This window comes from Dromaius novaehollandiae, chromosome 2 (genome assembly GCF_036370855.1).
Source record: "Dromaius novaehollandiae isolate bDroNov1 chromosome 2, bDroNov1.hap1, whole genome shotgun sequence".
NCBI classification, from domain to species: domain Eukaryota; kingdom Metazoa; phylum Chordata; class Aves; order Casuariiformes; family Dromaiidae; genus Dromaius; species Dromaius novaehollandiae.
In genome coordinates this window covers 94502051-94523044 of record NC_088099.1, presented here as the reverse complement: position 1 = coordinate 94523044, position 20994 = coordinate 94502051, and the positions used below count along the sequence as shown (strand labels likewise).

Below are 20994 nucleotides of genomic sequence, written 5' to 3'. Positions count from 1 at the left end.
TTTAAATTATTTATGCATTTAAGTGTGGTGTTGGAATATGAATCTTAACCATCAGTGTAAAATATTTAAATTACAACTATTCTTTAATGCAAGGCAGCTACTCATTTTGTTTTCTCTGTCTTGTATTAAGTGGATATCAAAGCTGGTAAGGAGTTCCAAAACCAAGTGCTTGTCTACTCAAATATTTCTGTTTTCCATACAGGGTCTTGAAACATTTGCTAGTTCCCTTTTTTTAATAGGAAGAAACCTTGATACAGTAGTTCCTATGACAAGACTTAAAATTCAGAAGGAATTTTTTTATGTTTGAATTTAAAAAATATATCTCAAAAGTGGCTGAGGGGTGTAAAGATTGCACGGTGGGGAGGTAACTGAGAGAAAATCCAGTGAGCAAAGAGCAGCAGCTCAAGTAGGGCCTGAGTTTTCAAGGGTAAAAATCCCTGTCAAAATTCTGAACAGAGAGGCTGCTAGTCCACTTCCCTGTCCTGGGTAATCTGCCTCTGATTTATTGCGATGAGCCTCCCTTTAGTGCTTCTCCTCTGACATGTCACTGCTGCTGTGCAAGCAAAACTGATGCACAGTCTGCTCCAAAAGGATCTAGGGATGGCAAGAAGACGACTAATGTGTTTTGCTTGGGTAGACTGTGTATCCTTTTGGTAGCTGTTGACTTAAGCATATAGAAAGGCAGGAGGGGTGCAGAAATTGTGTTGGTTCTCAGACCCGAAGGGCTGTAAGGCAGCCAGGTGCAACAGTTTCAGTTCAGAAGTACCTCATAGCAAACCTGTTTTAATCATGTTATTGGCGGGAGCACTTAATACATAAAGTTGATGGCTGTCTTTAAAGAATTGCCTGAGCCGCCTCTCCGTATTTGGCAAGTTTAAGAGTTTTTTTCTTCTTACTATATGGAAGTTTTAGGTCATGAACCAAATAAATTTTACATCAGCATTTACCAATTGAATGTAATGAACAATCACAAGCAAGCAGCTTGTGATGGCTTAAAGAGATAATGTGTGCCATCTGACCTGCAGCAGCTCCCAGCTCTGTGCTTAATTTTAAAGTACAATAAATTAGTTGAAACCATCCTCTTTGCTTTAATGAGCAACTGCTGTAGAAGATGCTCTTAGGCTCTTTCTGAGCAACTAGAAAACAGGACTGATGATACTGAGAATTGTTTCTTCTCTTGTAGGTGAGATCAGTTGCAAGCAGAGTTCCTTGCAAGATAGGCGTTCAGGACATAAAATATAAGATTCAGTTTATATTTAGTAGTTTAGGAACTGTTCAGTTTAATTCATGCAGCTTTTTTAACTTTTCAAGATAAAAGCTTTAGATATTTCTATGTGTGCTGTTTATTAGCAGGAATTTTACATGACTTGAAAGATGCAGGCACAGAATTATTAATTAAAAGAATGCACAGAAATTCTTGGTGAAAATATCAGAGTCCATCAACCACATCTCAGCAAGCAGAAAAGCAAAGGTTTCTTGGCTAGCAAAATGAAATGAATGCTCAAGGGCAAATCTATTAAGTTTATCTTACTGAGCTACTGCTCCTCTTTTGGAAGATGTTGCTGTGCAAAGTAATTCTAAATGTCAGATTGGTTTAGATGGGAGTAATTAAATTGATTCTGAACTGCAGCGTTTTCTTTACAAATTCAACTCTTGGGTAAGGGGAAGGGAATAAACAAATATATTCTTTACATTCATATATGGGTTATTTATATGCCATATTTATCTATAATATATGCATATTGTACTTCCATATAGGTGACAGAAGTGTGAAATAAAAGACTGGAGTTAGATCCTCTGCTGATATAAAAGTGCCATAGCATTGCATTCAGGAGAAGCTGTGTCAACAGGCAGCAGCCGTCACAGATTGGCCTTGGTTTCTAAACAGTGCATTCATAGTTTTACTGTTGTCTTCTATAAAATATTTGGCTGTCATGTATTTTAGCATTCCATTTAACTTTCCAGGGATAATGGTACCCTAGGGGTAGATTATAAGGATAGTGATTCAGGACACCATTGTTGGTGGGAAATGCATAGCTAGATTTTGACAAGCTATGCTGAGGATTTTCCCCTGGAAATCACAATATAAAATCTTCAGTAGTTGAAGCTAGCGGTAGGAACTCTTATGTCTAGCTTCTAGGGCTTTTTATACAGGTGGTGAGACACCCAAGTGACTAAAGATTCAGATGGAAAAAAGCAAAGTTGGTCATCTTCCTGCTCTGTTTCTAAAGAATACCTACAATTTTAATTAATTTATTTATTTATTTTAATGACACAACTGATGTGTGACATCTCTGACAAAGGTACTTTTGAGAGTAGATAAAGTGTGGGAAATGGTGATTGACTGAAATAGTGACACTGCAGATTTACAGGTCAGGATTCTTTAGGGTATTAGAAAACAGCAAGACTTTTGGTAATACTTCATTTTCTTATACTGGTTACAAAGATAGACCTTGTGAAATCCATGTATCTGAATTAATTTAATGCTTGTTTAAATGTCTTTGAAAATATTTTTTCTGGTAGTGCGTTCTAAGATAGCACGTTATTATTACCTGGTCCTATTTCTGGTCTTGTTTGGGTTGAATTACATTAGGATTTTTGGCTGTGAGTTGGTGCTCCATCTTTAACATTGCCCCATGTACTCTAGATTGCTTTCTTTGGTAATTATGCTGAGAGCTAAGGAAAGGGCTGGATGGCCCGGTGGGCTGTGGCACTTCAGGAGCCTGTAGCCTGGGATTAGGTTCCCTGCAGTGCAGTCAGGTTCCTAGGTGACTTCAGGCAAGTCGCGTGGCCTTGGCTTTGCTTTGATTCCCTGTCTGCTGCATAACAGTGCTTCTCACTTTTCCTTACTGTGTTCCTCCCTCTTCTCCCTTCATGCTCCCACCAAGCTGTTTAACATCTTTTAACTTCTAAGCAGCTTTAAGCAGCAGTAGTCTAACTCGCTTAAGTGGGATCACTGGGATGTGCAAGGTAGGAACTTGTATAAGCCCTCGCTGGAGCAGGAGCTTAGACTGTAAACTCCCTGGAACCTCGGATTGTTTTTTGTTATGTGTAGTGCTTTGCACTTTGGTCCCGATCTCATCTCCAGCTGCTTGCGTAATGTAAATAACTTCATTGCCTATGTATTGACTATAGAGAACACTCTGGGGTACTCCCAGTAACACTGTCTGAAAGAGAAACTCTTCACAGATTGGTTGCAAAGTGCTGGAGACATATTTAAGATGGTTTTTGTTTTATAGGTGTTTCCCAATGGAATCTGTAATCTCCCCATCCAGTCTCAGAATAGCCCTGGTGAATGGCAGTATAGTTGGTGGACAAGAGGAGGAAAGAGAAGGTGGATTCTGTCAGGAAAATGGGGTGCATGGGGGCGGGGGTGTGGATAGCATACAAAATGGGAGTAATGGGGAGGTTTGCCTGAGAACTCCTGCATAAGTTACTGGCAGTGAAAGAAAATAAGAACCCCAAGGCAAGTAGGGAAATACTGCAGCTGTATAAAAGAAATGCTGTTCTTGTCCTTCAAGTGCCCTCCTGTCCTCAAGACTTTGAGCTGCAGTTAAGTTCAAAAGTATGAACTGTGATAAGTGGATTAGTATTGTTTTAAGTATCAAAACTGTGGATAACTGACCTTAATATCCCCTCAACAGTTAAATGATGAACTTCATGTTACGAAGGAGATTGTTTTCAGCGCTGAAAACATTGAAAGTCAGTACAATATCCATTTAAAAAGCAGCATTTCCTTGCAAAGGAGTTTAAATCAGACCTCAACTGCATTCACTTCTACCACAAACACTGTGCCAATATCTGCAGTGTTGTTACAATAGCAGTTCTCACTCAGCTTGAAGGCACAGCTGTTTCAAATACTCCACTTCTTTTCTTATTCTAAATTGAGGAAGAGTATGATTGCGTGAGTAATCTGCCACCCAAGAGAGAGAATATGGAATTGTTTCATTTCATAGGATGACTCTGCCTTCTTTTATTAATTTTTGAAGGGGAAAGCAAAGGTCTGGCTTTATTAACGGAATAGCATGGTTCTGATGTGCCAAAAGGGCCTGAAAGGCCTGTGCCTCTAAACCTTCTTATGGAACGGAGAAATACTGTTGCTTCGAATCTCTTTATTAATAGGTTTATTTAATGGTGAGGAGAACTGACCTGCATCCCTTTTCAGTGTTTCAAGAGAAGCTTTGTTTTGTTCTCCAGGCTCTCCTGCTTTCCACAACAAACTACAGATTTTTTAATTCAAAAGCCTCCTTCAGAGTTGGAAATACCAGAGTTGCAGTTTTCTCTCACCACTGATGCCAGCGAAATGAAAAGCCATAGTACAGTGAGAGGACAGGTGTTGGCACTAGTGGCAAGCACCATGTACCAGAAAAGAATATCTGAAAATCTGAATTTGTCTCAGTGTAGATAAAGGAAGAGAGAGCACATCCTCCTCCGATTATCCTCTGGAGACACAAACTGTATAGCACCTCCAAATGCAAGGGATTCTTACCCATCTTGCATGTCACCTTTCCCGCTAAGACTTTTAAGTGTTTTGGCTTTAGTTTTCTTTATTTTGGTGACTTCTGGTTTTGCCTCCTTTCCTAAGAACTGCTGTTGCTTTGTCTTCCCCCATTCATATTCTTTTTTCTTTCTTTTTTTGCTGCATGGAGACTCTCTGCTGTACAAGTGTAAGTATTTTTTTTAGCTCTGCTGATTCTGGCCTACTTGTTTACATTTTTGTGCTCCATTTGCTTCTATACTGCCTGGTTAGTCTCCTGGGAGACTGTAGTGTCATCCATCTGCAGTTGCTGAATGAAATAGACAGCAGTTGAGGGACGAGATTGGATTTTACAAGAAGGTTTCGGCTTTAAGACCAACCAAAGCAGAGTGCTGATGTCAGAGATATAAGCACAGATGTTACTGCTCAGAAAGAAAATCTGTTGATTTGTTTTTATATTCAAGCCTCATCCAGCTTAATGAAACAATAGCCTATAAATAACCATTAGCTAGGATTTTCTTGCCATGGTAAGTTTTAGGTGGAAGAGATGTCACAGGTTATCTCAGTATGGTCAGGTGGGTTTTCTTTGTCTAGTTGAATCACTTTGAATTTTTGAATGCTGCTCTCAATTACCTTTTTGCACTGTCACCTTTAATTTGTTTATGAAGCAGAAAAGCCATATGTAGTCTTAGAGGAAGGAGGGTTGAGGGGAGATGAGTTGAGGAGCTGAGTTTCAAGAAGGAGGGGGAAGTTGTTTGTCAGTTTGTTTAAAATTTTCAAACAGAAATGACAGGAGGATCCTGGAGCATCCATACATCTAATAGGATTAAATAGAAATGATTCTGAAGGAGGGAGACATTGAAATGAGTATATTCCTGAGCATGGAGAGTTATTTCAGTTATTGGTATAATCAAGGAATGTAAACTGTATAAGACTGCTGTTAAGGGCACATTGTTTTCTAACACTCAAAGCAAAGCTTTAAGTGTTTAAAATGTGATTTGGATTGTTGTTGTTAATTTCCAAGATACTAGTGTTTTCCCACATTTGGTAATATAAGTTAAGAGAGCTCAGATAGTTTTCTGAGGACAGGAGTCAGAAGACAGGAATCTGGAAAAGTTTAAGATAATTTAAGAACATAGGAAGAGAACCTGGGGGTTTAAAGGTAACTTGGACACATTAACCATAAAAAGGCATTTACTGGGGAATGTGGCAGAGATTTGCTGGCTCCCATGTACTGCTCAGGGATACTTTCACAGAGCCATCTTCAAAGAAGACACTGGTGCAAGTTCATGCAGACTCCCAAGAGGGTCTCTCAAGGAATAGGTATGCAGTTAATCTTTTTTCTCTGTTCTGCCAAGCATCCCGCAGTGTAATCAGGAAGAAGTAGGACAAACAAGGAAAAAGTTCTGGAAATGGTCTGCTCTACTGGAAAGTCCCTGGAAGATGTGGTAGATTACGTGAAATCAAAGAGGGGGAGATTGACAGTAGAATGCTGCTGTAGAATATGACACAGTGATTGAGATATTAAGCTGAGATTAAGTCTGTAATATTTTGTGGAAAGAGCACACTGGCATATTTAAATTAATGCTTTGACCCATTTTGCTCTGCATATGATCTAGAAAGCTCACTTGGCAAGAAGCCTTTCATCTGCATGCTTCCTAAACAGGCTAGAGAACAGAAGGTTTTTGAATAGAAGTGTGTGGATAGCTGTTATTCATGCTGTTCAAGCAAAAGAGAGGCATCTCTGTCCTTCTGCCTTTATCCCCAGCAACCAAGCAGCTGAGGGATCATGCCAAGATGACCAGAAGTCATAGCAATGATTTCGAGATTGACTTACGGTCTTCAGCACAAGCTCTGCAGGGTGATCGGGGCATTTTTTTAATCTGGCAAGGAAGATCAAATCACCCTGTTCCTGGCGGTCAGGGACATCTTGAAATGTTTAAGTTACTGCACAAGAATCTCAGGACATGCCCTGTGCTATTCTGCATTGGTGCTCTGGGCCTGGGCAGCTCTCTCAGCTTGCCTGTGTCCCTGCAAGAGCGATCTGGATGCCAGCTGTAGCTGTGGCTGTGAAGCCGATGGGCTATCGGAAGTCTCCTGCCAACCTTCTTTCCTTTCTTCCTTTCTGATCTTCTTCAGTGTGTGAACTGCTGCATCAGCCTGCTAGATGTAATTTCCAGTCACACCACCAGAAAGAGCAGCAAGCAGAGACAAAATGCATGCAAGTTATACGTTAACATGGGAAATTGGCTGCAACTGGAAATATAACCAAGGGACTACTGATTGTGACTCTAATTGCTGTCCCAGCTCAAGTGCTGAGCTGCTTCAACTTTTCATTATGAGACTCAAATGCCTTCAGCTGTTTCAGGTTTGGATGAATGTAGCTGTTCTGTCATTTACTGATGCTTGTCAAATGTGGGACTGGAACCTGCACCAGCTGAAGGTTTTTTTTTTTTTTTTTTTTATTGCCATGAGCATCACTGGGAAAAAACAGAGCTCTCTTGCCCAGACAGTGCTATCACTGTGTAGTCTAGCAGCCCTTTCTTGATCTTGAGAAGACAGGTAACACCTTTCCTGTTATGAAAATGTGTCCTAACTCTGAGCATCTGTATAGTGACATAATCTTCCTAACTGCTTCAGATGGGGAGGTAAATTGACTACATATAAATGTGTGCATTGAACTTTCCATAAATAAAAACCGGTAAATGCTTAAATGAAGAAGGCATGGTATATCTGAAGTTTAAAGGCCAAACTCTCTTTTCTGGATCATATAACATGATGATAATAGACTTGATTAACAATTCTGTTAATGAGTCATGAGCCATAAGAAAATCCAGCTTGCTGACTCACACTCTGCATTTAAAGCCATTATGGTGCTGGTAGCACTAGAAAGCAAATGGAAGTACATGGATGTCACTAAAACAAGCAGATATGACTCTGAATACCCCAAGGAAGCCCATCTTTGCAGGAGCTGAGTCATTTTAAATTAACTCTTTAGAAAGCATGCGGCTTAGCCTTTTGTTTAAAAGTCTTACCACGCTAAACTGTGTTAAGAAGTTCAGAATTGTTGACACATGCATTTTCTGTAACAAAAAAGTCTGTCCTGCTGTGCAAACTTTCAAGCAAGAAAGTAAGGGCAGCTTTCTTTCAAAAATACCAAAACAGGGTATTATGTCTGGTATTTGTGTCCTTAAGGCAACACACGTCCTTTTCTGGGAATGTGAAGATGAAAAGAATAGCAGCACGTAACTTTTTCAGTAAATACACTGAATGTGTGCCAAGGTAACTTTCCACCTTTTTTCAGTATATCTAAAGACCAGGGGAGTCACGTGATTGCTGGAGATACTGATAACACTGGCAGGGTATTTTTGCTTTTTGGAGAAAATTTGTGCGTTCCAAGATTACATTTTCCTGGAGAGGCTTGGTGAGCTGTGTGGTGGTGTCCAGAGGCTTAGTTGCCTGAATTTTAGTCATTCCCGTTAGTATATCACTAATAAATGAACTGAGGAAGTATATCTTGTATTGAAAATAACAGCCAGAACAAGGGGAAACTATTGTGGGTATTGTCATTAACTGTGCGATATTGGGCACAATAATTGTTTAAATTTTCCCTGCCTCATGGTAAAGGTGAGGTTTTAATATTAACCTTGTTCTACAGTTGGGAGTCAATGAGTAAATGCTTGTAAAATTCAAATGATAGCCCTGTTTACAGCTTAAGGTTTCAATGGGGAGAAGAAAAGCTCCCTGGTTCAGTTTTAAAGTCAGTTCAACAAAATGTCAGTTTAGAAAAAATTCTGCATATTTGAAAAAGGGAGGAAAAAAACCCATTCCTTCCTGTCATTAAACCCAAACAGATCTTAAAACAGTGCATGGGCTTGGCAAACTGATTTGTTGGATAGAAGGAAAAAGTGTTCTTTGTTGTTTCTTCTGCCCACTGAAGTACTTTATTTTATCTTGATAGATGACTCCTAAATCCAAGAGGAAAAGCATCCACAGTAGAATGCTTCGGCCTGTGTCTAGAGCTTTTGGTAAGTGAGATAAATTTGTTAAAACCTCTTTGCTACATTTGGATTTTGGGGGGAAATTCTTTATTCAAAAGCACAGAAGACTTTTGCTCCCTCTGGATTGCATTTGAGGCCCAAATTGCTTGCTTTGTTTTGTGAATCTTCGTGTGTTTGGTAGTAATTATGTGTTCACTATGTTCTGCTCACAAACGTGTTGTGGCTTAGCACATTCTCTGAATGTGTTTATAATGGTTTACTACAAAAGAGAGGAATGGCATTGCCTTTTGTTTTAAATAGCATCATTAAGTCTAATTAGAAAGTTTTGATTTCTCTTAGAAATGGAATTTGATCTAGATAAAGCACTGGAAGAAGTACCTATCCATATAGAAGACCCACCATTTCCTTCCAGCAGGCCAGACAAGCGAACTTCTGGATTCATTTCAGAGCTGCCATCAGAAGAAGGGAGAAAACTAGAACACTTTACAAAATTAAGGCCCAAAAGGAATAAAAAGCAGCAGCCCAGCCAAGCAGCAGTGAGTCTACATTAAAATATTTTTGGTGATGTCGTCTGTTGGTTGCTTTTTGCCATGAATCAGTTCTTGCAAAGTAATGAGGATGAATGCTAAAGTGTTAAAAGCTAAAAGCAACTTCTTAATTTTTATGCTGGTATTCATGTGTCTGTGTGCAACCCCCATTACAAGCTTTTTGTCTTGTTTGACACAGCCTAAACCCAGGATATGTTTTATACTTTGTTTAGTTGCTACTGTTTTTTAATAGAGGCAGTTTCTGGAGGTATGTGGAGCTCTCAGAGAAAATGTACAAAATATCATGAGATTTTGCAATTACATTGCAAGGATTTATAATGCTTTAATCCTTTTTTCTGCCTGCATTAAGACTTGGTAGCTTGGCATGAATTCCTATTTCTACCAGCTCTCAGAGGAGCTACTCTGTGACACCGAGCTTCCCACAACTCCTTAACCAAAGATGGAGTTTGGGCCAGCAAATCTGCATGGTCAGAGATCTGCTTTTCATGCCAGAGCCTGCCTTAGAAAAGCAAAACAGAGCACTGTCTGTCTACAAAAAGCAGTGGTGTGAACCCAAGTATACATGTGTGGGGTTTCACGGTTCCATTTCCTTCGTATTCCACATCAATAAAAGTTTATTTCTGCAGAGGTATATCTATAGGGTATGTAAGGATAAATCCAGAGGAGTTACAGGGATGTGTCTTATTAACAGAACAGAGCTGATATGATAAATATCCCTTATCGAGGGGCAAACCTTGCTGCTCTGAATCCTGCTGCCCAAAAATGAGTTCCTATGGCCTTTCCTACTGCCTTAGGATTGTCAGAGGAGAGGACCCTTGATTTTTCCTGATGCTGAAAAAGATACGTGAGGTTGTAGAGTGCTTTTTGCATCACTTAGATATTGAGGAAGCTTCAAACAGATGGGATATTCAAGTCAACTTTTCATTCTCTTGCACTAACAGAGAAATGTAGAAGTATCAGAAGAGTGGCCTGTTCTTCACACTGATGTGAAACGCATCCGTATTCACTTTTCCAATTTGCTGTCCTGCAGAACCTTTGTATTTTTCCAGTTGCTAAACTTGCCTCTCATCTGAACTTACTCAGTGCATCCTGTGCCATCTACATAGGGCTTGGGAAGTTGGAGGATGCTGGCAGAGGGGAAAGCAAGTGCTCTGTTACTTGGCATGGAATGGGAACATAAAATACCTTGCTCAATAGATTAAAAAAAAACAAGTTTCCTTATAAAGGACAAGTGTTATTTCCTGTGGCAATGCAATACACCGGGAGCGCTCATCAATACAGAATTTTTATTAGTATCATTATTTACTCTTAGCATTAGGAGAGTAAAACACAAAAAAGGCCAGACTCAGGTATTAACATTGAACACTAATAATTAGAATAGGAACATTATAGGAATGTTCTGTGCCTTGAGGACTTTATTAGGTCCTCTGAATTTGTGTTTGCATTTAGTACATTTTTAGGAACTTGTTACTTTTTCAGATGGAAAGAGTTTTCTTATTTGAGGTAGATTTTTCTCATCTGCACTAGACTGGTGGATTCGTGCATTACTTCCCCTTTAGGAAACACACTTGGCTTTGAAGCTTTAATGTTTGTTCTTATTTATGGAGAGTTCTGTCATCAATAGAAAATGGATTCTCAGTTCTATTGATGTCAACATTGACCATTTTTGACTGAGAAGGTGACTGTTTACACTGAGACCATGAGCACTGCTGTTGACCAACAGATGTCTGTGTGTGAATTATTGCATAGTTTCAGAAGTTCTAGCTAAATAAATATTTTGGAGGGGAGGGGAAAAAAAAAGTGAAAGTGTGAGAGGTTTGGGCTTCTTAGAATAAAATTGCTTTTTATAGGAAACGTGCGGTTTGACTGGCAGCAATGTGGTTTTTACCAGGTAAACTGACTTTTCAGACTAATATTACATTGCTACAGCAGGTATCAATAACAGTATTAATTATTAGCTGTGATAATAAAGTAAATAGTAGGCTTTTATCAAAGTTCAGGCAACTAGGAAGTTTCACAGATGCATCAAAACATTAGTTCATGTGTCTGGCTTAATGGGGCTAGGTCTAATGTTGACAGTGACTTTTACGAGTATGTATTCTCCTTTTTAGAACAGAGTCTACATTCCAGCTGAAAAGAGAGGCTAGGGCTATTCTGAATTATGGTAACAACTAGAATATTCCTTGACTGAAATTGTTTCAAATTTTGAACCCTACTATTTTGTGGCAAACTGATTCCTGATCATTAGTACTGCCAAGAATACAACCGGACTGGGTCTTGTGAAGTCCTCTGTAGTCATCTGAAAGGTTTTTATACAGCATTTAAGTTGAAGGAAGTCTGTCTACTGGTAATAGAGCTTTTCCACATCAGTCACGTACAGGAACATGTGTTTCATCTTCAGGAGGCTGTGGAGTCGCCAACTAATCTTTACAATGCTTTTGTGGTTGGCAGGTATTATTAACTCAGCCTATTTTAGATGCCTTTAGTCATCCACATTCAAAATGTAGACACTGAAATCAAAGAAAAGGAGTGGGTTTTTAGTTTTTGGACACTCAGTGAAAATCTATGTTTGCTTCCTCAAGTTAAACACCTTCTTCTATATTTGGCCTCTCTGGTTTTGGAAGTTCTGGATTGAATGAATTATAAAAGGTGCTGTTAGCCTGCTGGAGCTCGGTTTCTAAATCTCTAAACCCCAAATCCAGAATATAATTTTCTCTTTGAACAGGGAAACAAGAGCTGTCAAAAATTCTTTCTGTGCAGGTGTCCACTCTAAATGCACCTATTGAGACTTAGCTGTTTTCTTAACTTCTTTTCTCTCTTCTAAGTGCTCTGCTCTCACAAGCCCATGGCATGTGATTGCTGGCCTCATGCATTGCAGCATACAGTTTGTCAGTGGCATTTTGGGTTACTTTTTGTGTTTGAGATACTCAGGCCAGTTATGCGGTGCTGTAAAGGGGGAATTCCAGCAGTGGTTCCATTGTCTGCACTGACCTTTGCTTGGCTCACACAACTTGAATAATCTCTTAACTCCTAATTATTATCATTTAAGCAAGTATGCTTAGGTTATTATATACAAGAGAGAGTTTTTCTTCTGTCAGGTGTCTGCTGGAGTGCATCAAGAAGGGGAACAGAATGGCCTCATGGGCAGAGTGGATGAAGGTGTGGATGAATTTTTCACCAAGAAGGTGACAAAAATGGATTCGAAGTAAGTTTAAATGTAAAAATGAAAAAATCAAAAAATAATCCATCCTCATAGCTGGGCAAGTAGCACTTCTAAGTTGTCGTTGAATTCTGTTCCCAATACCCGGGATGGTTGTTGTCAAAGTTGGAAAATACCTTTAGTAGTCTAGGATACTGTGAATTTGATTACCCTCCCTTAAAAATTACTGCTTTGAAATAAACTGCTGTAATATACCATATGGAACAGATTATTGACTAGTGTGTATTTTTATAATTCATTTGACTTCGTACCAGCCTTCACTGGAGCTCATTAGAGCTAAAGCAGAGCTGTACATCAGTTTTTACTTCAGTTTATACTCTCTTCTCCAGTGCTAGTGATACACATGGATGTTTCTACCAAGGACTGGTATCAGGCACAAACAGCATTGTGATAAATGGCAGTAGATTTATGTTGATATAGAAATACTTGTTAAAGACTTGTTTGACAAATTTGTAGTACTCCAGATTTCAGCAGTATGTTTGTCTGAAAGATATGTCTCCTTCAGGTTTGTAGAAGGAGGAAAAAACAGCTAATACAATTGCTGGGTAGGTAACTGTGTACTTACAGAACCGGGCATCTAGATGTTCTTGCACTAATGCATGTTTGCATGTGCACACACAAATATTTGTATAAATAAATGAGACAGCTAGAGCAAATTCCAGACAACTTAGAATGACCTCTTCTGTGCTGTATGCGACATCCGTTAAGTAAAATGGTAGGTGTTAACTGGTAAATAGCTGTGGCAGGAAAAATAAATGTTTTAAAGTCAGTATGAGTGATAAATATCTATGGTGACATGTGAAGCCATGTGTGATACACTATATGTAGTGATAAAATCATGGTAGCTTTGAAAAATGGATTAGCTGGGTTAAGGTCAGAGAGCTAGCATACTACTTCCCTTGGGTGCCTGCCAGCCGCCCACTTCAGATGTCCCTGTGAACTTGCATCTGTCCCTGTCTGCACAGCCCTGGCCATGTGTGTGGCTCAGGGGTCTTTGCTCCCATTAGCTGTCTTCAGTTGCTCCACTGGGGGCTCTCTCCCTAGCTGGGATGCTCGTATGCAGACATGTTGTGTCCTCCGCTTTCCTCTCAAGCATGGATACTCTACTTCTAAGCTGACTGTAGAAAATGTTTATTGGTGATTACTCTCTGAGGATAAGCACCTGCACTTTAAAAGTGACCCCTCTAGCTTTCTTACTAAGAGAAGGTGACTGAGGCAACTGGTTTCTTGTTGACTGCAGAGCCCCTAAAGGATGAGTTCTTCAAAAGCTGTGCAAGTCACGTGCTTGGTCAGAGTTATCCTGCTTTTAATAATAGGCAGATACAAATGAATGATGGCGCTCTCTGGAAACAGAACGAACAGTCTGAAATTGTATGTGCATGGGCAGAGCAACACCTAGCTGGTGTCGGAAGCAGCCAGGCACCCAGTGCAGCTGAAATGACTGCCAGTCTTCATTGTACCATGCGCAAGGCCAGCACAGTAGTCCTTAAAGACAGTATGATTAGTGCCAGTTGTCCTGTTTTTAATTTAGAGACACCAGCTAATGAGTGGGCCTAGGGTGATATATGGATGATACAAAAGGCTAGCCCAAGAGAAGTCTTTTGGAACTATTTAAAACAGAGGGAGGAGGGCAAGAGAGAGGAGATTAAAATGTCTGTATCTTTTATTAGGAGACCATCAACAAAAAGTTCAGACAGCAGTGAGCCCAGCGAAGCAGGTGATGAGAAGAAGAAAAGGGACTCTAGGAAGAGTGGCTTTCTTAACTTAATCAAATCAAGAGGCTCCAAATCTGAACGTCCTCAGACTGTCTTGGTGTCAGAGGAACTCTCCTCGCCCAAGGTTGCTGCGAAAAGTCCAGCTGTGGATGCAAGTAAGAAGGAGGTAAAACCTGCAGAGCAGAATGGTGGTGCAGAGCGATCTGAGGAATTAAAGACACCAGACTCAATCGAGGAGGTACAGCCAGATGATGCTGTGAAGGCCGAGAGGGGTGACAGCAAAGGAAGCCCGCAAGGGGGCCGGAGGTACGGAGTGCAGGTGATGGGCAGCGGACTTCTTGCAGAAATGAAAGCCAAGCAGGAGAAGAGAGCAGCCTCTGCCCAGAAGGTGAAGGCAATTTGTTTGATTTCTCTAGAGCTGTTGTGAAAAGTAAGCAATAGCTAGGCCCCTTTGGTGGAGGGGATACAAGGTCTGGTGGCTGGCACTTGATATATCAGTCGTGCTTTCCACCAGGGATTACAGTGTCACTGCAAGAGAATTGTTGCTCTAGTGGTCAAATATGAGCATCGTGGTGAAGGACTGGGCTGCACACGTGGAGGATATGTCCCCCAAGCCGGCACTTTCTCCTCATATGGAGCAGGTGACACCAGTGCTTCTGCTTGATGTCAGGCCAACACAGGCATAGAAGAGGACATGTAATAGTTTGCATGTATTACAGAGCGACTTCTGTGCCACTAGCAAGCACGATTTGGACATCTCCATGCTAAATGATGTGTGGTTTGTTCACTTGTAATGCTAGCATGTTTAGCAGAAATTAAAGCTAGGAAAGACCTCTTACTGTGTGTCTCCTGCACACTGGTCCCTCACGTGTTTGGCAGAGTTAACTACATTGGCTAATGTCTACACTACTCTCTTTTGGAAGGTGATGTAGCAAATTTGAGAGATGTGGTGTGTGTTGTGTTTAAAATTGTATATCCCATGCAGAGAAGTGAGTTTGGCTTCCAAATGCTGTTTACAGATATCCTGCTTATGCTTTTTTTTGCACCCCTTTATTTCTCTGCTCTTTTGCACCATAGCTAATCATTCTTATGCCTTTGATTTCTATATTTCAAATATTAACACTCAAAGAAATCAGCCATATGTTTAAAAAAAAAAAAATCTGTTTCACATTATCTGTTCAGATTCCCTTCCCTGTCTAATTTCTCCTCTGTTGAGGTGGTAACATGGAGCAAGAACCCTGCTTCAGGCACTTAACATAAGATGAGATATCCTTGTGTTGCTCCAAAGCATTTTCTCCCAAACTATTTTGCTCAATATCCATTTCCTCCCTGAACTTTACCATTCTCTCCCCCTCCCTTCCTCCCAGCTGTAGTTAGCATGTCCTAAAATTGCCAAAAGATTGGCCTTTTTTCATTCCTCTTCTCTTCCTCTTCAGCATGCAGGTCACTCAGATGCTATCTGTTCTGTGCCATTACCCGCCATAGTTTGGAAGATGCTACCTTACAACAAAGATCTACATGCTTTCCCATACATTTTTCTTTCTTTAATACATTGCACAGTTGTCTTGCTGTGACTGAACAAGGCACTCAAATGTCATTTTTGCCTTTCTCTACGTTTTTATAATGCCTGCCATGATGTTTGAAGTGTTGCTGCAAACACTGGGGTCTTGTAATAAGCAGATTCAAATTAACCCTGCAGTCCACTATTAAAGGGACACTCAGGTTAAAAATGATTTTTCTAAAGAAATGACCAGTTCACTCCTTTCTGATTGGTGCTGAATGCTGCTGTGAAGAGTCGCAATGATTTCCAGGAGACCAACTTTTCAAGTAATATGCTATATGATTGTGAGTAAAAGCATTACAGTCTGCCTGTAACTGATAAAATATTGAGTTACTCCAGATAATATAAATATTTACAGTTGCATAAACTGTGTGCCTAGTGCTCTGCAAAATACCCAAATTGTATTTAGCGTTTGTAATCTAAAATTAGTCAGGTCTGGAATGATATGTTTCAGTTGAAATATTAGCATGTGTAATCTTTTTTTTCTTTTAAGTGGGGAGAGTAAAAGTCCTATCCCCTTCAGTTGATTAGCTTTCATAGTGTTGATTGAAAACCTGAATTTCATCTGTCAAAAAGGAGAGCTGTTGCCTTTTTCCAGTATCATCCAGGAGATGGTTTCCATGATGTTTTTCACCTTTTCCTTTTTTCAGTTTGGAAATTAGGTTACCTGTTTTCCTTCAGGTTTATCATTAGTTTCCTGTTCCCTCTCAATTGTTGGCATGTAAACATGACAAGGAGAAGCTATGAAGTTAATATTTGTTTTGGAATTTTCAAAAAAAATAGTATTATTGATCTTATTTTTTGTTAGGTTTTGTCAAAGTTGATATTTATGGAATGTGAATATAGGCTGTGCTTTTTTTTTAATGAGTGACAAGAAAACTGAATTGAAATAGAAGCCTATACACAGCAGTGCATTGAATTATTCCATTTTAATGTCACTCAGACTTCACAAAATTGAACTGTTGGTCAGAAGAATTTTTCTCATACCTCATTCTGGATTGCAATATTTGAACAGTTTAGTTTTTTACTTTCGTTCATGATATTCTTAAAATCGAGTAAGTAAGTAATTTGGTATCCTGATGGGTGAGCCGCAGAAGAAGGCTTCCCACTGCTGTTATATTTTTTTAGGAGGGGTATGACACTGACTTCCCTAATATCTTCAAGTTTTATCAGGATCCTAGTAGGATAGAAAATTTTGTTTTCCTTTAAGGTACAGATGGCTGCCTAGATTCTGAGCTATTTTACATGAAAACAAAGCCAGAAGGAATTTACTATTTCATTCATATCCTACCGCAGTCTTGTTACAGCTACAAGTGAGGAGCAGGTGCACAGTAGATGGAAAGATGGTAAATCTTTTTTGTTTTCTTTTGCTTAGTATACGATGCGTGAATTGGCCATAATGGTGCGGACAAATACGTACACATTAGTGTTTTCTCTAGGCATATGTATACAGATCTTTTAGCTCCACCTAGTGTTTACAGAGTGAATTTTTAAATACTTTCAGCAGAACTCATTTGTAACTGTTTATTTGCTTCTGATTGCACCCAGCTGAAATATTTCCCTCCCTTGCAGATGTTACTTTTAAAAGTAGATCCCAATCATGATTTATCTGCATGATGTAATGGGCAATATCTTCAGTATCTGCATACTGAAATTAGTATTTTGGTGAAAGTTCATGAGAATTCACATTCCATGAGGAAATTGTTGCTAAATTATGTTCTCAAAGTTATTTTTGCCAAGGTGTGAAAAAAAAAATCTGTAAGTGGAGAGCAGTTAAAAGAGCATATATATACCCAAGATTGTCTTAAAAAAAAAAAAAAAGAAAGAAAGAAAAAGAAAAGGAAAGGAAAAGCAAACACGTGATTTTAGGAGGTGGAAAGGTGAGAATTTAGCCAAAATGTCGATGACAGACGAGAAACAGGAATAGAAACAAATCTGGAGTCTTTGCCTACTGGTGCAAAGCATAATGCTCCTGCTAGCTTGGGAGGTGGGGGGTTTGTCTTGTTTTTAATGTCAGAGTAGCTAACAACTGTAGCTGTTCAAATCTTTGCATTTCTAGAACTGGCTGTATACAGCTTTTGGCCAGAAATAAATATGGTTTGCATACAGGTGGTTTTTTATTTACAGATGATTTTGTACTTAAAAACTATAGGAGTATAGTCCCTTAAAGTGATACAGTTACAGCAGTATCAGGGTAGTTTTACAGTACAAGAAGTTTAATGTTCATTCTAATAGCATCCTCCTTAATGCGCGCACTGATCCTCAGAGGACAGGTAGGGAAGCAGAGTTACCCTGTCAGCTCTTATACAGGAATGGCAGATGTTCAGCATCTCCATTCTTTTCTTTACCGTATTAAAGTGACATTTTATTCCTTTATGCTTATCTTTACAATACCATTTTCCCTCTAAATTCATCATTTTTTTAGGTAGTTAGTATGTGCTTCTCATGCTGTGACCGTTCTCTTCCTTCCTGCATCTCCTATCTGTCTAGTGTTTATCTGCCTGTTTTATCCAGGAGTCTTTTAGCTTGTGAGCTCCAAAGGGCAGCAGTTCTGTTTGGCATATGCTGCGTGGCACATGGTGGAGACTTCTCAACACTGTCAGACAGTCAAAGTGTGGCGCAAGTCAAAGAAAGCTGGTGCTGGAGCAGTAATAGCAGTGTCCTGAACGTGTCAACATGGTAGAAGAGTGTGTGCATGAGTATAGAACCAAGTGCAGTGCTCATGAGCACAAGTCATTTGCTTGTTTTCTCATATTAAATACCTGTCTTGAAATAGATTAAGATTGAAGCTGCATGCAAAAATTCTCTCTCCCCCCTCTTTCAGCTTCAAAAAAATCTCACTTTATTGCCTAGCCTCACCTGTGTAAGGCTTCCTGTTACAGTTTAGCCTACCCTTATTTCTATGCACTTTTTGCATTTGCCCTTTTGTCTCTCTGATTAAGCTTTGATAGCAGTCAAGATAATAAAAGGAGCAGAGCCTGGTTCTTTTGTAAATATATAAACTGCATATATACACTTCTGTTAGTGAATATGCAGATTTTAGCTTACATAGACTAGAGCTGTGATAGGATAAGTCTTTGCACCTTCTCCTGAGGCCAAGATGTTAGAAAAGCTGTTCTTAAGATTAGAAAAATCAACCAATGCATCAGCACATAAGTAAGAGGCCACCTTTTTAGAGGTGTTCAGCATCCAACAGCCCGTGTGATGTGTAGCTTTAAACACCTTTTCCTCTATAATAAGGACTTCTTTGTTTTTAAAGAAATCCTGTAAATAGGTAGGCACTGATGCTTCTGGAGTTGTGAGCTTATCTAAATTACAGTTAGCTCGTTTGTGGAAGAGCATAAAATCCATTCAGCAGTTTTACATTCAAAATCTAGATCGTCAAGAAAAGACTTTTCTTTTTTCTTTTTTTTTTAACCTGAACCCCAAGTCATTTAAATATGGAACTATCTTTGGAGAAGATACAGTTTCCAACTTGAACCTTTAATTTAAACTCCTGCACATTAGCAGGCTTGTCAGTTAGGAGGCACAGCATCGTTGCAGCTCTGCTCAACACGTGGCAGCATTAGTCACCAAATCAGTGTGGTTTTCTTCATGCTTAGATTTCCAAGACACAGAAGAGAAACAAGGAAGTGCATCCAGCATTCATTACCAGCACTGCTTTCTCTGCCTTATGGTTTCTGAATTGGAGCTTTTTCGTGAACAGAACCACTGAATTGCATTAATTATAGATTATTAATATGATGACTTTTCTCACTCTTTCAGAAACTTGGGAATGACATAACTCCCAGAGACTCTTACGACACAGCGGTGAGCTCAGAACGACTGGATGGAAGTGGTACAGGTACAGTTGTTTGCCTTTCCTGTATAAACTCTTTCTAGAAAATGCAACATGCCTAACCTCAAAATCAGCCTTTCCTCCCTTCTCTAAATTGTGTGCTTATGATTTCTTAAGCAAAATATGAGCTTACGCTAATTGAAAGGGATTAGAAAGAAGTGTGCTTTTTCCTGGATTTGACAACACTTCTCATGTAGTCAGCTCTGGGGCTGAGCTGATGGCTGGTTGCTTTATTCTTGTGCTCCGTGTTGCAGAGGAGGACAAGTACTTGGTTAACGTGCCTGTGGCTGCCTCGAAAGGGTGCTGCCTTGTAACAGAGTCAGTAAAGCTGAAGAAGAACCCAGGAGCCAGCAAAGCTGCCTGCATAGAGAGAAGTGAGATTCCTGAATATACCTGAAGAAGACCGAAACATGACAGTTTGTGAGGTTTATAGTAGCCAGTGCAGGTACCAGCTTGAGCAGTCCTGGCTTTCAGCTGTTAGAACAGGTGTATCAGACATGGCAGCTTGTTCTTCCTGGTGTTCAGCCAGCTTGACTGAAGCCAGGGCTGTCTGCAAAGCTGCAGAGGTCTGGGACGCTGTGCACACGGGCACAAAGCAGCTCTCGAGGCCCCACGAAGCAGAGTCCAGGCTTGCTTTGCTTGAGGCACTGATTCACTCTGCAGCTAGTCCTGCTGAGCACTAGCCGGGGGGTCCTTTTCAGGCTGTAGTCCTGGGTCCTAAAATGGACATGCCTGAAATGCAGCTGTCTATGGTACAAGAGGAGAAGCTGATCTCTGTGCATATGCACTTTTGGGACAGGCCGGTGAAGTCGTCAAAGTGGATTCAATTCTGATAGTTTTTGTGCGCCATGGGTGCACTGAAAGACTGAAAGTGAGTTAAAGTAGGAAATCCAGTTCTAATTTCTTAACAGTGGTGCTAGGTGTCCTGCAAGCATGGCACATAGGGTTGCCAAAACATACAGAAGTAGGGCTGAAAAGCAAGGCTCAAATTTAAGCCCAAAAGGGAGCATCTTGGTTGAGCAGTCACTTCAGAAATCCATTTTGAATTTTTAAAACCTTTCTAAAGCGTGATTTAAAAGGCAGCATACAGACAGTCTACTCAAACAGACTCTATTAATCAGCACTTTTAAATTAGTCTGCTAATCTTTTGAGGAGGACCTTGTGTACTATAATAGATATATCTCCTAATAATGTCAACCTAAAGTCAAAGGAGCAAAATGAGTATATGCTCTGGGCATTAGACTAGCTGTGGGTGTCTGACCCTAATTTTTCTTTGGTCCTTTTCACTGTGTATGACACATTTCACCCCTACCTCACTGCAATGTGTGTGCCACTTCTTTCTGGCTTCCAGCTGTCAAGTTTTTTCTACTACCATTGCTTGAGAGCTCCCTCAGGCTGCTCTTTGCTGTTGTGACTACAGTTTGTCTTTGTTTTGGGTTAATTTATTTTAACGTACTGTCTTCTAATAATTTTAGCAGGCCTGAGGTTAGAAAGGCAAGAAAGTTAATGGAAAATTGCTGGATGTTGCTAGAAAAACTATAGATGATGTTTCAGAGGGAGAATAAAGGGGAGTTTTATCCCTTGCTTCATGTCTGGATATTGCCCACTATTTTGTATGTGTGCAGGAGCGCACC

The 20994-nt window shown here is 39.9% G+C and overlaps 1 protein-coding gene across 6 annotated transcripts in view; it reads left to right on the top strand.

The window, feature by feature from the left end:
* CARMIL1 (capping protein regulator and myosin 1 linker 1) overlaps positions 1-20994 on the top strand; it is a 198264-nt gene that overhangs the window by 165432 nt on the left and 11838 nt on the right. For 4 of the 6 annotated variants that reach the window (XM_064506937.1, XM_064506940.1, XM_026115610.2 and 1 more), the window contains 6 exons: positions 4650-4667; positions 8439-8505; positions 8818-9014; positions 12125-12231; positions 13917-14349; positions 19288-19366. In XM_064506937.1, the coding sequence (XP_064363007.1) occupies positions 4650-4667; positions 8439-8505; positions 8818-9014; positions 12125-12231; positions 13917-14349; positions 19288-19366 (901 nt within the window). The remainder of the gene's footprint in view (positions 1-4649; positions 4668-8438; positions 8506-8817; positions 9015-12124; positions 12232-13916; positions 14350-19287; positions 19367-20994) is intronic. The other 2 variants (XM_026115612.2, XM_026115611.2) reach the window with 1 other exon arrangement.